Below are 13,813 nucleotides of genomic sequence, written 5' to 3' on the forward strand. Positions count from 1 at the left end.
CCATCTATTTTGTGAAGTGCACCAGTCTCTCCTGCAGCAAAGCAACCCCACAACATGATGCTGCCACCACCGTGCTTCACGGTTGGTATGGTGTTCTTCGGTTTGCAAGCCTCCCCCTTTTTCCTCCAAACGTAATGATGGTCATTATGGCCAAACAGTTCTATTTTTGTTTCATCAGACCAGAGGACATTTCTCCAAAAAGTACGATCTTTGTCCCCATGTGCAGTTGCAAACCGTAGTCTGGCTTTTTTTATGGCGGTTTTGGAGCAGTGGCTTCTTCCTTGCTGAACGGCCTTTCAGGTTATGTTTATATAGGACTTGTTTTACTGTAGATATAGATACTTTGTACCTGTTTCCTCCAGCGTCTTCACAAGGTCCTTTGCTGTTGTTCTGGGATTGACTTGCACTTTTCACACCAAAGTACGTTCATCTCTAGGAGACAAAACGTGTCTCTTTCCTGAGAGGTATGACGGCTGCGTGGTCCCATGGTGTTTATACTTGCGTACTATTGTTTGTACAGATGAACGTGGTACCTTCAGGCGTTTGAAAATTGCTCCCAAGGACAGACCAGACTTGTGGTCTCCAACTTTTTTTCTGAGGTCTTGGCTGATTTATTTTGATTTTCCCATGATGTCAAGCAAAGAGGCTGAGTTTGAAGGTAGGTCTTGAAATACATCCACAGATACACCTCCAATTGACTCAAATGATGTCAATTAGCCTATCAGAAGCTTCTAAAGCCATGACATCATTTTCGGGAATTTTTAAAGCTGGCACAGTCAATTTAGTGTATGTAAACTTCTGACCCACTGGAATTGTGATACAGTGAATTATAAGTGAAATAATCTGTTTGTAAAAAATTGTTGGAAAAATTAATTGTGTCATGCACAAAGTAGAAGTCCTAACCTACTTACCAAAACTATAGTTTGTTGACAAAAACATTTGTTGAGTGGTTGAAAAATGAGTTTTAATGACTCCAACCTAAGTGTATGTAAACTTCCGACTTCAACTGTATGTGTAGTTATTCAGTCCGCAAGGCAATCAAACATGCTAAACGTCAACACAGAGATAAAATGAAGTCGCAATTCAACGGCTCAGACTAGAGACTGTATGTGGCAGGGACTTCAGACAATGACGGACTACAAAGGGAAAACCAGCCACGTCTCGCTCCCAGGCAAGCTAAACACCTTCTTCGCCCGCTTTAAAGATAACACAGTGCCACCGATGCGGCCTGCTACCAAGGAATGTGGACTCTCCTTCTCTGTGGCCGCCGTGAGTAAAACATTTAAATGTGTTAACCCTCGCAAGGCTTCTGGTCCAGACAGCATCCCTAGCCCCGTCCTCAGAGCATGCGCAGACCAGCTGGCTCGTGTGTTTAAGGGCATATTCGATTTCTCCCTATCCCACTCTGCTATCCTCACATTCTTCAAGATGGCCACCATTGTTCCTGTACCCAAGAATGCAAAGATAACTGAACTAAATGACTACCGCCCCGTAGCACTTACTTCTGTTATCATGAAGTGCTTTGAGAGACTAGTCAAGGATCATATCACCTCTACCTTACCTGCCACCCTTGATCCACTTCAATTTGCTTAACGCCTCAATAGATACACAGACAATGCAATCACCATCACTCTGCACACTGTCCTATCCCATCTGGTCAAGAGGAAAATCTGTGTAAGAATGTTGTTCATTGACTATATCTCAGTATTCAACACCATAGTACCCTCTAAGCTCATCAATAAGCTTGGAGGACTGGGTCTGTACCGCGCCCTGTGCAAGTGGGTCCTGGACTTCCTGACAGCCGCCCCCACTCCGCTGATCCTCAACACTGGGGCTCCAGAAGGCTGCATGCTCAGCCCCCTCCTGTACTCCCTGTTCACCCATGACTGCGTGGCCAAGCACGCCTCCAACTCAATCATCAAGTTTGCAGTCGAAACAACAGTAGTAGGCCTGATTGCCAATGATAACGAGACAGCCTACAGGGAGGAGGTGAGGGCTCTGGGAGCGTGGGGCCTGGAAAACAACCTCTCACTCAACGTCAATAAAACAAAGGAGATGATCGTGGACTTCAGTAAACAGCAGAGGGTGCACCACCCTATCTGCATCAACGGGACCGCAGTGGAGAAGGTGGAAAGCCTAAAGTTCCTTGGCATACACATCACTGACAAACTGAAATGGACCACCCACACAGACAGTGTGGTGAAGAAGGTGCAACAGAGCCTCTTCAACCTCGGGAGGCTGAAGAAATGTGGCTTGTCACCTAGAACACTCAGAAATTTTTACAGATGCACAATTGAGAGCATCCTGTCGGGCTGTTTCACCGCCTGGTACGGCATCTGCACCCCCCTCAACCGTAAGGCTCTCCAGAGGGTGGTGCGGATTGCCCTACACATTACTATGGGCAAACTACCCTCCCTCCAGGACACCTACACCACCCGATGTCACAGGAAGGCCAAAAAGATCATCAATGACAACAACCACCCGAGCCACTGCCTGTTCACACCGCTATCATCCAGAAGGTGAGGTCAGTACAGGTGCATCAAAGGAGGGAACAAGAGACTGAAAAACAGCTTCTATCTCAAGGCCATCAGACTGTTAAACAGCCACCACTAGCGTATTAGAGGCTGCTGCCTATAGGCATAGACTAGAAATCACTGGCTACTTTAAGGAATGGAACACTAGTCACTGTAATAATGTTTACATATCTTTCATTACTCATCTCATATGTATATATTGTATTCTATACTATTCTACTGTATTTCAGTCACTTAATGTTTATATCTGCCATTACTCATCTCATGTGTCTATACCGTTTTCTATACTATTCTACGGTATCTCATTCATCTAATAATGTTACCAAATCTTGCATTACTCATCTCATATGTATATACTCATCCATATGTATATAGTCTTAATTCATTCCTATTTAGATTTGTGTGTATTGGGTACTGGGTATATGTTTTGTAATTTGTTAGATATTACTTGTTAGATATTACTGCACTGTTGGAGCTAGAAGCACAAGCATTTCGCTACACCCACAACAACATCTGCTAATCACATGTATGTGACCGATACAATTTGATTTGATTATTGTGTGTAGATTGATGAGGGGAAAAAAACAATTTAATACATTTTAGAATAAGGCTGTAACATAACAAAATGTGTAAAAGTCAAGGGGTCTGAATACTTTCCGAATGCACTGTAAACCCTTGATTGCTGATGCTATGTGCTGTCCATTGAAAGGCTTTGAAGCCACCGGTCCTCAATAGGATCACTTCTTCATAGGCATGAATAGAATTCTACACTATTTCAATTATATGTTTCAAGGACAAAATAACATGTATTTAAGTATTTTGTGTGTTTTTGTTTTGCATTTCTATGTATTTCTTTCCCTTGTTTCATGTTTAGCTCACATAATATAATTTCAAAGTATACATTAAGGTGTCCGTAATAGAATAAACAAGTCAAAAACTAATGAAGACATTCATAGCTTCCAAAATCTTTTTTTACAATGGAGGAGGAGTACCAAGATGGTTGCAGGGTGGCTTTAATACAGCGCCCCCTGTCAGTGATCCAGGGTTTATACACATCATTGATTCCACACGTTCCCATATGGTTCTATTTAATGTAATATTTTTACTACATGAAAACTTTTGTCACGTTCGAAGACTATTATTTCAGAACATACATTCCATTCTCAACGCCAACAAAACTCTCTATAACTCTCTATACTCTGTCTTGTTACTCTGTCTTGTTAAGCCCCCCCCCCCCCCCCCCCGCACCCACTAATTGGCTACACCTGATCTTAATGAGTACTTGTTTCCTTTGAAATGGGGTCTGTGTGAATAGATTCAAATGAACAGCTTTCTTTGTGTTAAAAAAACAGGGCAAACTAGCTACATCCTGGTGGTGCAGTGGACTAATTCCAGGACTGGAAAACAGAAGACAGTGCTACCTGTCCCAGACATGCTGCTTTCAACTCTCTAGAGACAGCAGGAGTGGTAGAGATACTCTTAATGATCGGCTATGACTTGCTGCACCCTCGACAACTACTGTGATTATTATTATTTGACCATGCTGGTCATTTATGAACATTTGAACATCTTGGCCATGTTCTGTTATAATCTCCACCCGGCACAGTCAGAAGAGGACTGGTCACCCCTCATAGCCTGGTTCCTCTCTACGTTTCTTCCTAGGTTTTGGCCTTTCTAGAGAGTTTTTCCCAGCCACCGTGCTTCTACACCTGCATTGCTTGCTGTTTGAGGTTTTAGGCTGGGTTTCTGTACAGCACTTTGAGATATCAGCTGAAGTACGAAGCGCTATATAAATACATTTGATTTGATGAACATAGGTTCAAATCTCACTGATGCTGTGGTAAAAAAAAAAGCTGTTTGCATGATCAATTCCTATGCAAATATGTTTGAACTTAACCCTAAACAAGCTAGCAGTGTTATTAAAATTTAAGGAAGTTATTAGAAAACCTAAAAGTAACCTTTACATTTCCTTCTTAGAGTTTTAAATTCACAGCATTTAGAGAATGTTATTTAATTACTTTTAAATAACCTATAATTTCCGTTCTCAGATCATTAATAAAACCTCCAAGAAAAAAAATAATTTAAGAAACCACAGTTAAACATTCTCAGATCCTCCCTGCAATCTAAAAATAAACATTCCCAGGACAGGCAACATTTTTACTTCTGTTCTCAGAATGTTTTTTAAAAACATCAGTTTTACCGGTGTTGTTTCATTCCCACAACCAATGTGAAGCCAAAAACATACGTTCAACTTCCAAGGAACCAAATGTGCTAGCTGGGTAGTCTGTTCCATTCTGTTTTTGCAGTGATTTTTGGAATGAAGGACACTGTATATAATAATGTTCTGAAGTATTTCAAAATAAAAATAAATGTAAGACCTCCTCCAGGGTGAATGACAGCTTTAATCAACATATCATTCATCTAGAATATTATTATTGGCCGATTTAATTAGGGTCGATTTCAAGTTTTCATAACAATCAGTAATCTGCATTTTTTGACACCGATTGTGGCCAATTTTGTATTTTTATTTAACCTTTATTTAACTAGGCAAGTCAGTTAAGAACACATTCTTAATTTCAATGACAGCCTAGGAACGGTGGGTTAACTGCCTTGTTCAGGGGCAGAACGACAGATTTGTACCTTGTCAGCTCGGGGATTCGATCTTGCAACCTTCCGGTTACTAGTCCAACGCTCTAACCACCTGCCTTACATTGCACTCCATGAGGAGGCTGCGCGGCAGGCTGACTACCTGTTACGTGAGTGCTGCAAGAAGCCAAGGTAAGTTGCTAGCTACCATTACACTTATCTTATAAAAAACAATCAATCTTAACATAATCACTAGTAAACTACACATGGTTCATGATATTACTAGTTTAACTAGCTTGTCCTGCGTTGCATATAATCGATGCGGTGCCTGTTAATTTAGCATCGAATCACAGCCTGCTTCTCCAAACGGGTGATGATTTAACAAGCTCATTCGCGAAAAAAGCACTGTCGTTGCACCAATGGGTACCTAACCATAAACATCAGCCTTTCTTTAAAATCAATACACAAGTACATCTTTTTAAACCTGCATATTCAGTTAATATTGCCTGCAAACATGACTTTTTTAGGGAAATTGTGTCACTTCTCTTGCGTTCCGTGCAAGCAGTCAGGGTATATGCAGCAGTTTGGGCCGCCTGGCTCGTTGCGAACTGTGTGAGGACCATTTATTCCTAACAAAGACCTTAATTACTTTGCCAGAATTCTACATAATTATGACATAACATTGAAGGTTGTACAATGTAACAGCATTGTAACTGTTCCATATTTCACTGAAAGAATAAAGAATAAACGCTTTGTTTTCGAAAGGATAGTTTCCGGATTTGACCATATTAATGACCTAAGGCTCGTATTTCTGTGTTATTATGTTATAATTAAGTCTATGATTTGATATTTGATAGAGCAGTCTGACTGAGCGGTGGTAGGCAGCAGCAGGCTCGCAAGCATTCATTCAAACAGCTCTTTTGTGCGTTTTGCCAGCAGTTCTTTGTTGTGCTTCAAGCATTGAGCTGTTTATGACTTCAAGCCTATCAACTCCTGAGATTAGGCTGGTGTAACTGATGTGAAATGGCGAGACTTTGAAGTAGCTGTTCCCCTTGCTCTGCAAGGGGGGCCGTGACTTTTGTGGAGCAATGGATAACGATGCTTCGAGGGTGGCTGTTTTCTATGTGTTCCTGGTTCAAGCCCAGGTAGGGGTGAGGAGAGGGACGGAAGCTATACTGTTACACTGGCAATACTAAAGTGCCTATAAGAACATCCAATAGTCAAAGGTATATGAAATACAAATGGTAGAGAGAGAAATAGTCCTATAATAACTACAACCTAAAACTTCTTACCTGGGAATATTGAAGACTCATGTTAAAAGGAACCACCAGCTTTCATATGTTTTCATGTTCTGAGCAAGGAACTTAAACGTTAACTTTTTTACATGGCACATATTTTACATGGCACATATTGCACGTTTACTTTCTTCTCCAACACTTTGTTTTTGCATTCTTTAAACCAAATTGAACTTGTTTCATTATTTATTTGAGGCTAAATGGATTTTACTGATGTATTATATTAATAAGTTAAAATAAAACTTTTAATTCAGTATTGTTGTAATTGTCATTATTACAAATAAATAAATAAAAATCAGCCGATTAATCGGTATTGGCTTTTTTTGGTCCTCCAATAATCGGTATCGGTATCGGCGTTAAAAGATCATAATCAGTCGACCTCTAACAGGAATAAACCCAAGATGACATACTCAATGGTGCAGAGCGACATCCCAACATGGATTTAAAGACACCATTTGCATCCCAAATGACACCCTATTCCCTATGTAGTGCTCACATTTTGACAAGGGCCCATATGGCTCTGGTCAAAAGTAGTGTGCTACATAGGGAATAGGGTGCCACTTGGGAAACAACCACCTCCATTCCGTAGAGGGGGCAAGGGGAGATGGACGGCCCCCTTGGCCTGTGTGCTACGCCTGTAATAACTCCATCAGTCAAAGTGTCGGGACCAGTGGGCTCCAATGAGTTACCAGACCTAGACCCCCCTATCCCCACAAGAGAGTTGGGTCTCCTGCCCGCTGGCCTCTTATAACCAGCCCACAGGGGGCCATTACAGAGCACTGGGCTGGAACATTACAGAGACACATTCACAAAACACCATGGAATAGAATGATTATGCACATCAAGGTTGCGGCGTACTGTATGGATGCATGTCGAATACCTCATTTCATACGGTCGGTACCGATGATTGCTATAAGGTATCAGTGAAGTGAGTTTGTGGTGGTGTTGTGTGTGTGTGTGTGTGTGTGTGTGTGTGTGTGTGTGTGCGTGCATTGTTTCCGTGTCCATCGCGTGTGTGTGCGTGTGTGAATGCCGTGCGTGTCCGGGTGTGTTGACTTATGCTTCCCGAAACTCGTCAAAAGCGCGTGTGTCTCAGCACCATGATACCAGGTATCCATTGTAGCCTAGTTCAATCTCACCCGTCAACAAAGGTACAGACGCAACACATCAGACAGAGACATGGATATATTTAGATCCTGCCCTCCCTTTGTTTTTCATCATGGCCTACTGTGCAATGTATACACGCTGCTCAATAGAATAGAGGACACGACAGGACTATAGCCATTTCACCATTTCAATATATTCAGGTGACAACATTCACCTTCCCTATCAAACCACCATGCATCAAAACTCAGAGGTAAAAAAAAATAGATGAAGATTTTTGAAAAACCTGAAGATGCAAAACAATCTCCTCAAGAACACAGGCAAATTGGCTTTAAGATGACATTGAGGCATAAGAAAAAAGCAAGAGACAGATGGATTGAGGGAGACGGAGAGAAGTAAACAGACAAGCGTCTGGAACAGAGCAAAGAGAGACGGATGAAGAGAAAGAAACAGAAGTCTTTTCCCTTGAAGCCCCTCTCAAATGTAATGATGATATTGAGACAAGCGTCTGATGTTGAGACAAGCGTCTGGAACAGAGCAAAGAGAGACGGATGAAGAGAAAGAAACAGAAGTCTTTTCCCTTGAAGCCCCTCTCAAATGTAATGATGAGGTTGAGCCTTTGAGCCTCCTCCCTCTTTCTATCTCTCCCTTTCCTTCTCTTACTACCTCTCCCTCTTTTTCTCTCTCTTCTCTCTCCCAATCCCTGCTGGGCTTCAATAAAAACACCCCAATCAACCACAGTGTCATCACTCTCTCAACCCCTCCCTCTCTGGCTCTCTCTCTCTTTTGCACAGTCTCCATTTCCCTTGGGAGGGCTTGTCAGTCGCTAACAACACAGAGGATCCATATCCTGCCCTAAGTGTGTGTCTGGGTCCTCTAATAGGGGGCTGTAGAAGTGCCTGCTTGGCCAGTGGGTGTCGAACGGTGCAAGACAAGCCATTGATGGGAGTCTGATCCTTCAGAAGGAGTGTCCACACTCCAGCTATCCTTCCTGTCCATTAGTGACCTAATGTGTGACACACTGCTCGAACACACACTGAAATAGAGGACCAGCAACTGGTTTAGATACAACCTTGCGAATTAGAAATTACCAGTAGGAGACAGGGATACAATTCACACACACAAAACTAGTGAATAGCAGTTTCATTCAAAGTGACAGTCATGTGTGCATACAGTTTACATATGGGTGGTCCTGGGAGTCAAACCCACTATGCTGTCTTTACAAGCACCATGCTCTACCAACTGAGCTACAAAGGACCATGATGATATTGGGGAAAGTCCCAGGTATGGATTGTCCATTGGTGGAAAGGCCCAGTTGCCGATATGTGATGAAGAACAGGAGTTTACAGATACCTTCTCAACCTGCCCTCCTAGGAACAACTAAGAAGTTCACAAATACTGTTTGTAGGTTCCCCTACCCTACGTAGGCCAATGATTGGCTGGAAGAGGTCAGGTGACTCAGGAAAAGTGCTCCAGAAGCTGAGCTGTGCATTGAAAGCCCATCCCCTCAGCACCTCTGCTCTCTGCATAGTAATAAAGCTCGGCAGAGTTGAGAGCCAGCCTTAAAAGAGAGGACTTTCTACACAGCCCAATCACACACCTGAGCTGTTCCCTTCCCATTCAGACAGCTGGTGAGTCTAACAGCTCTACAACAGGAGTCTAGCTTGTATGGCTCCCTGGGCGAACCCTCCCCCACCTGCCCCCCCCAAAAAGCACCATTCCGAACTAACTGTAATTTTTATTCAGACATTTGGAACAACACAAATCAATAATCATAACATTTAAAACTATATAACTATAAAAATATATACAAAAATAAGACTCATAAATATCAAAAAGAAGTAACAAAGCTAAATAGAAACAAATTTGTGGCACTCGAGCATCGATACGTTACCATCCCCCAACACTGTCAACCAAGAGTCAAGACTAAACCAATTCACCTTGGTGGTGTGCAGACTGGTTTTATACTATTCTAGTGCTGTGATGAAACTGGCTCTCATGAGGACCGCCACAGGAAAGGAAGACCCAGAGTTACCTCTGCTGCAGAGGATAAGTTCATCAGAGTTAACTGGCTCTCATGAGGACCGCCACAGGAAAGGAAGACCCAGAGTTACCTCTGCTGCAGAGGATAAGTTCATCAGAGTTAACTGGCTCTCATGAGGACCGCCACAGGAAAGGAAGACCCAGAGTTACCTCTGCTGCAGAGGATAAGTTCATCAGAGTTAACTGCACCTCAGATTGCAGCCCAAATAAATGCTTCACAGAGTTCAAGTAACAGACACATCTAAACATCAACTGTTCCGAGGAGACTGTGTGAATCAGGCCTTCATGGTCGTATTGCTGCAACGAAACCACTACTAAAGGATACCAATAAGACGAAGCGAGCGGTGGAAATCTGTCCTTTGGTCTGATGAATCCAGATTTGAGATTTTTGGTTCCAACCGCCGTGTCTTTGTGAGACGCAGAGGAGGTGAACGGATGATCTCTGCGTGTGTGGTTCCCACCGTGAAGCATGGATGAGGAGGTGTAATGGTGTGGGGTGCTTTGCTGGTGACACTGTCTGTGATTTATTTAGAATTCAAAAGACACTTAACCAGCATGGCTACCACAGCATTCTGCAGCATACGCCATCCCATCTGGTTTGCGCTCTGTGCAACTATAATTTGTTTTTCAACAGGACAATGACCCAAAACACACCTCCAGGCTGTTTAAGGGCTATTTGACCAAGAAGGAGAGTGATGGAGTGCTGCATCAGATGACCTGGCCTCCACAATCACCTGACCTCAACCCAATTGAGATGGTTTGGGAGGAGTTGGACCGCTGAGCGAAGGAAAAGCAGCCAACAAATGCTCAGCATATGTGGGAACTACTTCAAGACTGTGGGAAAAGCATTCCTCATGAAACTGGTTGAGAGAATGCCAAGAGTGTGCAACGCTGTCATCAAGGAAAACGGTGGCTACTTTGAAGAATCTCAAATATAATATATATATATTTGGATTTGTGTAACACTTTTTTGGTTACTACATGATTCCATGTGTTATTTCATAGTTTTGATATCTTCACTGTTATTCTACAATGTAGAAAATAGTAAAAAATAAAGAAAAATCTTTGAATGAGTAGGTGTGTCCAAACTTTTGAGAGGTAATTTTCACTACATAGCCAAAAGTATGTGGACAACTGCTCGTCGAACATCTCATTCCAAAATCATGGGCATAAATATGGAGTTGATCCACCCTTTGCTGCATTAACAGCCTCCACTCTTATGGGAAGGCTTTCCACTAGATGTGAGAACATTGCTGCAGGGATTTGCTTTTATTCAGCCCCGAGCATTAGTGAGGACAGGTCTCTGTGCAGGCCAGTCAAGTTCTTCAGCACCGATCACGACAAACCATTTCTGTATGGACCTCGCTTTGTACAAGGGTTGCATTGTCATGCTGAAACAGGAAAGGGCCTTCTCCAACATGTTGCCACAAAGCTGGAAGTACAGAATCATCTAGCATGTCATTGTATGCTGATTTCCCTTCACTGGAACTAAGGGGCCTAGCCCGAACCATGAAAAGCAGCCCCAGACCATTATTCCTCCTCCACCAAACTTTACAGTTGGCACTATGTATTCGGGAAAGGTAGCGTTCTCCGGCATCCGCCAAACCCATATTTGTACGTCGGACTACCAGATGGTGAAGCGTGATTCATCACACTAGAAAACCCATTTCCACTGCTCCAGAGTCTAATGGCGGACAGCTTTACTCCACTCCAGCCAACGCTTGGCATTGCGCATGATGATATTAGGCTTGTGTGTGGCTGCTCGGCCATGGAAACCCATTTCAACCGAGGACAGATTTTTACACACGAGTTGCTTCAGAACTCAGCAGTCTCGTTCTGTGAGCTTATGAGACCTGCCACTACGAGGCAGAGCCATGGTTCGTCCTAGATGTTTCCAGTTCCCAATAACAACACTTGCAGTTGACCGGGGCAGGTCTAGCAGGGTGGAAATTTGACGAACTGACTTGTTGGAAAGGTGGCATCCTAGTCATTGAGCTCTCCAGTAAGGTCATTCTACTGTCAATGTTAGTCTATGAATATTACATGGATGTGTGCTCGATTCTATACATCTGTCAGCAACAGATCCACTAATTTGACGGGATGTCCACATACTTTTGTATATATATATATATATCATCTTGACAATAAACAAATCTGGTGACCCCATAAAGCCAGATGGAGATGTGTAAATGAAACGTGCATTCAGATATTTTAGTCCTAATATTACTGTACCATAGACTACGCTGCAGCAAATCTGTCACAAGACAAAAAGTTACCAGCTGATGAGATGATACATGCATTGTGTCCCCACCCTGAGCATTGATGATTGATCATGCAGATAGCAGAGCAAAGAAGCCCTTGGAGAAGACAGATTGAGACATGGCATATCATTTAACAGTTCCATTTCATGTCATGCTGTTCATAGATATTATTTATTACAATTATATTTCTCACTGTTATTTATCCAGGGAAACGGGAGTGGGTTTGGGCAGGAAATCTCTTTAAATCTTGGTGACCCGGTTCCCGCTATTAAACATTAGTCTGTGCACCTGATACCCACTGCAGAGAATACAGATAAAACAGGGAGCACAAAGTAGAGAGGAGGGAAATGATACAGAGAAAGAGACAAGAGAGAAAAAGAACAGAGGGAGAGAGGAGGAGAACTGCCCAGGACAGTATTTAGCACCATGGACAGCTCTAGTGACCTCAAATGTAGTGCACTGTAGAGAAAGGGAGCCATTTGGGACTCAGCCCACATCAGTGGTTACCTTGAGTCCTCCACACTCTGCAGCAGAGCCCCGGTCCACTCCTGTGATGTAGATCCCCAAGGCATACTCTGCCCCACCCCGGATCATCAGACCCAGCGAACGGCCATCGTCCAATACCAAGTTCACCTGACAGAGAGAAGGGGGAAAGAGAGGGGGGGAAGGGGGGGTAAGAGAGAGATTTGAGAGAGAAAAAATATGCGGATTCCAGCATTGTCTAAGATTCTGAACGCTGTGTGTTTTTTACAGTGAGTTGAGCAGCTATTGTGGCTATTGTTGGTGAGTTATTATTGGCTAAGCAGAGCATTTGTCGCAACAATAAAACATTATTATCCATGTGAAGGCCCTGAACAGCTGGCATCTGGAAACCCTGTGTAAACGCCCAACACTAAATGACACTAAACTACGGCATTTTCAGAGGCCAGCGATATTGTGGATGGACTCTATCTGGGTGTGTACTTGTGTGTTCAGTGACCTTTCACCCTGCCAGCCAACCAACTGGGGATCAACCATGTGTGTGTGTGTTTGACTACCGGCTCACCTTCTTCTCGTCTCCCTCCTGCAGTAGCTGCATGTTGCTGCGTCGCTGGCTGTCGTTGCGTCTCAGGGTGGCACTGCGGTGCTCTGGAAGGTCAGGGGGAGGGGTCACACTGCGACCCTGAGGGTCCACCCAGGTGTACACATGATTAGTGACATAACCCCCCGGGATACGCCCCACCGACCGCACCCACAGGGACAGCTTCTTACTGCCCTTCAACACCTAGGGAAAGGAGAGAAGGGGTGGAGGAGAGAGGAGAGGTAGGGGCGGATGAGAGGGGTTAGAGAAAGAGAAGATAAAGTCAGATGCAAAAGTAAATATTTCACAAATCATCCAAATCATCCATTCATACATGAGCCAGCGCTTCAAAGCACAAAGTGCATACAGATCCTTCTGGTAATCAATCATGCCCGCATGCACACAGTAACGCACACATTTGCTCAACTGAGAGAAGAACACGGAGTTGTGCCTCATTGATTTCTGATAGTCTGCTGTAGATGCAGTCGTACGTTTGTGCGGGCTGGTGACTACATCAGTGTGAAAAGATCCTACCATTTCTCTGCAGTACAGTCAGATCCTCAAAAAGCCATATATTTCAGACTGTTCTCCTGTATGTACTGTATGTAACACGCTTCTCAGAGCTAGGAGTGCCGATCCTAGATGTGCATTCCTACTCTGAGACGATATACGAATACATCCCGTTTTTACAAAGAAGACCATGGACAGTCGGAGTACTAGAAGCGCTAGTCAGCTCCTAATACACAGAGTTATGCAGAGACTGCAGGCCTCCTCTGAGAAAAGGGCTGAAAAACTCTTCTAAAGAGTCGACTTAGCGGATCGTCTGCTTTCCCCTGAGCATCTGGGGAACCTCGCTCTCCAACCAAGGTGAATGAATTGAGACTGCAAACTAAAGAGAAAACCAAATTCAGCAAGTCTTGGAGGACAGTG

At 43.5% G+C, this 13,813-nt stretch overlaps 1 protein-coding gene across 1 annotated transcript in view; it reads right to left on the reverse strand.

Annotated features, from left to right (window-relative positions):
- Positions 1-13,813, reverse strand: part of whrna (whirlin a) — a 132,218-nt gene that overhangs the window by 64,633 nt on the left and 53,772 nt on the right. The window contains exons 2-3 of the mRNA XM_090227035.1: positions 12,869-13,087; positions 12,331-12,456 (exon numbers count right to left, since the gene is read on the reverse strand). Of these exons, the coding sequence (XP_090083161.1) occupies positions 12,331-12,456; positions 12,869-13,087 (345 nt within the window). The remainder of the gene's footprint in view (positions 1-12,330; positions 12,457-12,868; positions 13,088-13,813) is intronic.

This window comes from Oncorhynchus mykiss, chromosome 29, assembly GCF_057628025.1.
Source record: "Oncorhynchus mykiss isolate SJ-2025 chromosome 29, ASM5762802v1, whole genome shotgun sequence".
Classification (NCBI taxonomy): Eukaryota; Metazoa; Chordata; class Actinopteri; order Salmoniformes; family Salmonidae; genus Oncorhynchus; species Oncorhynchus mykiss.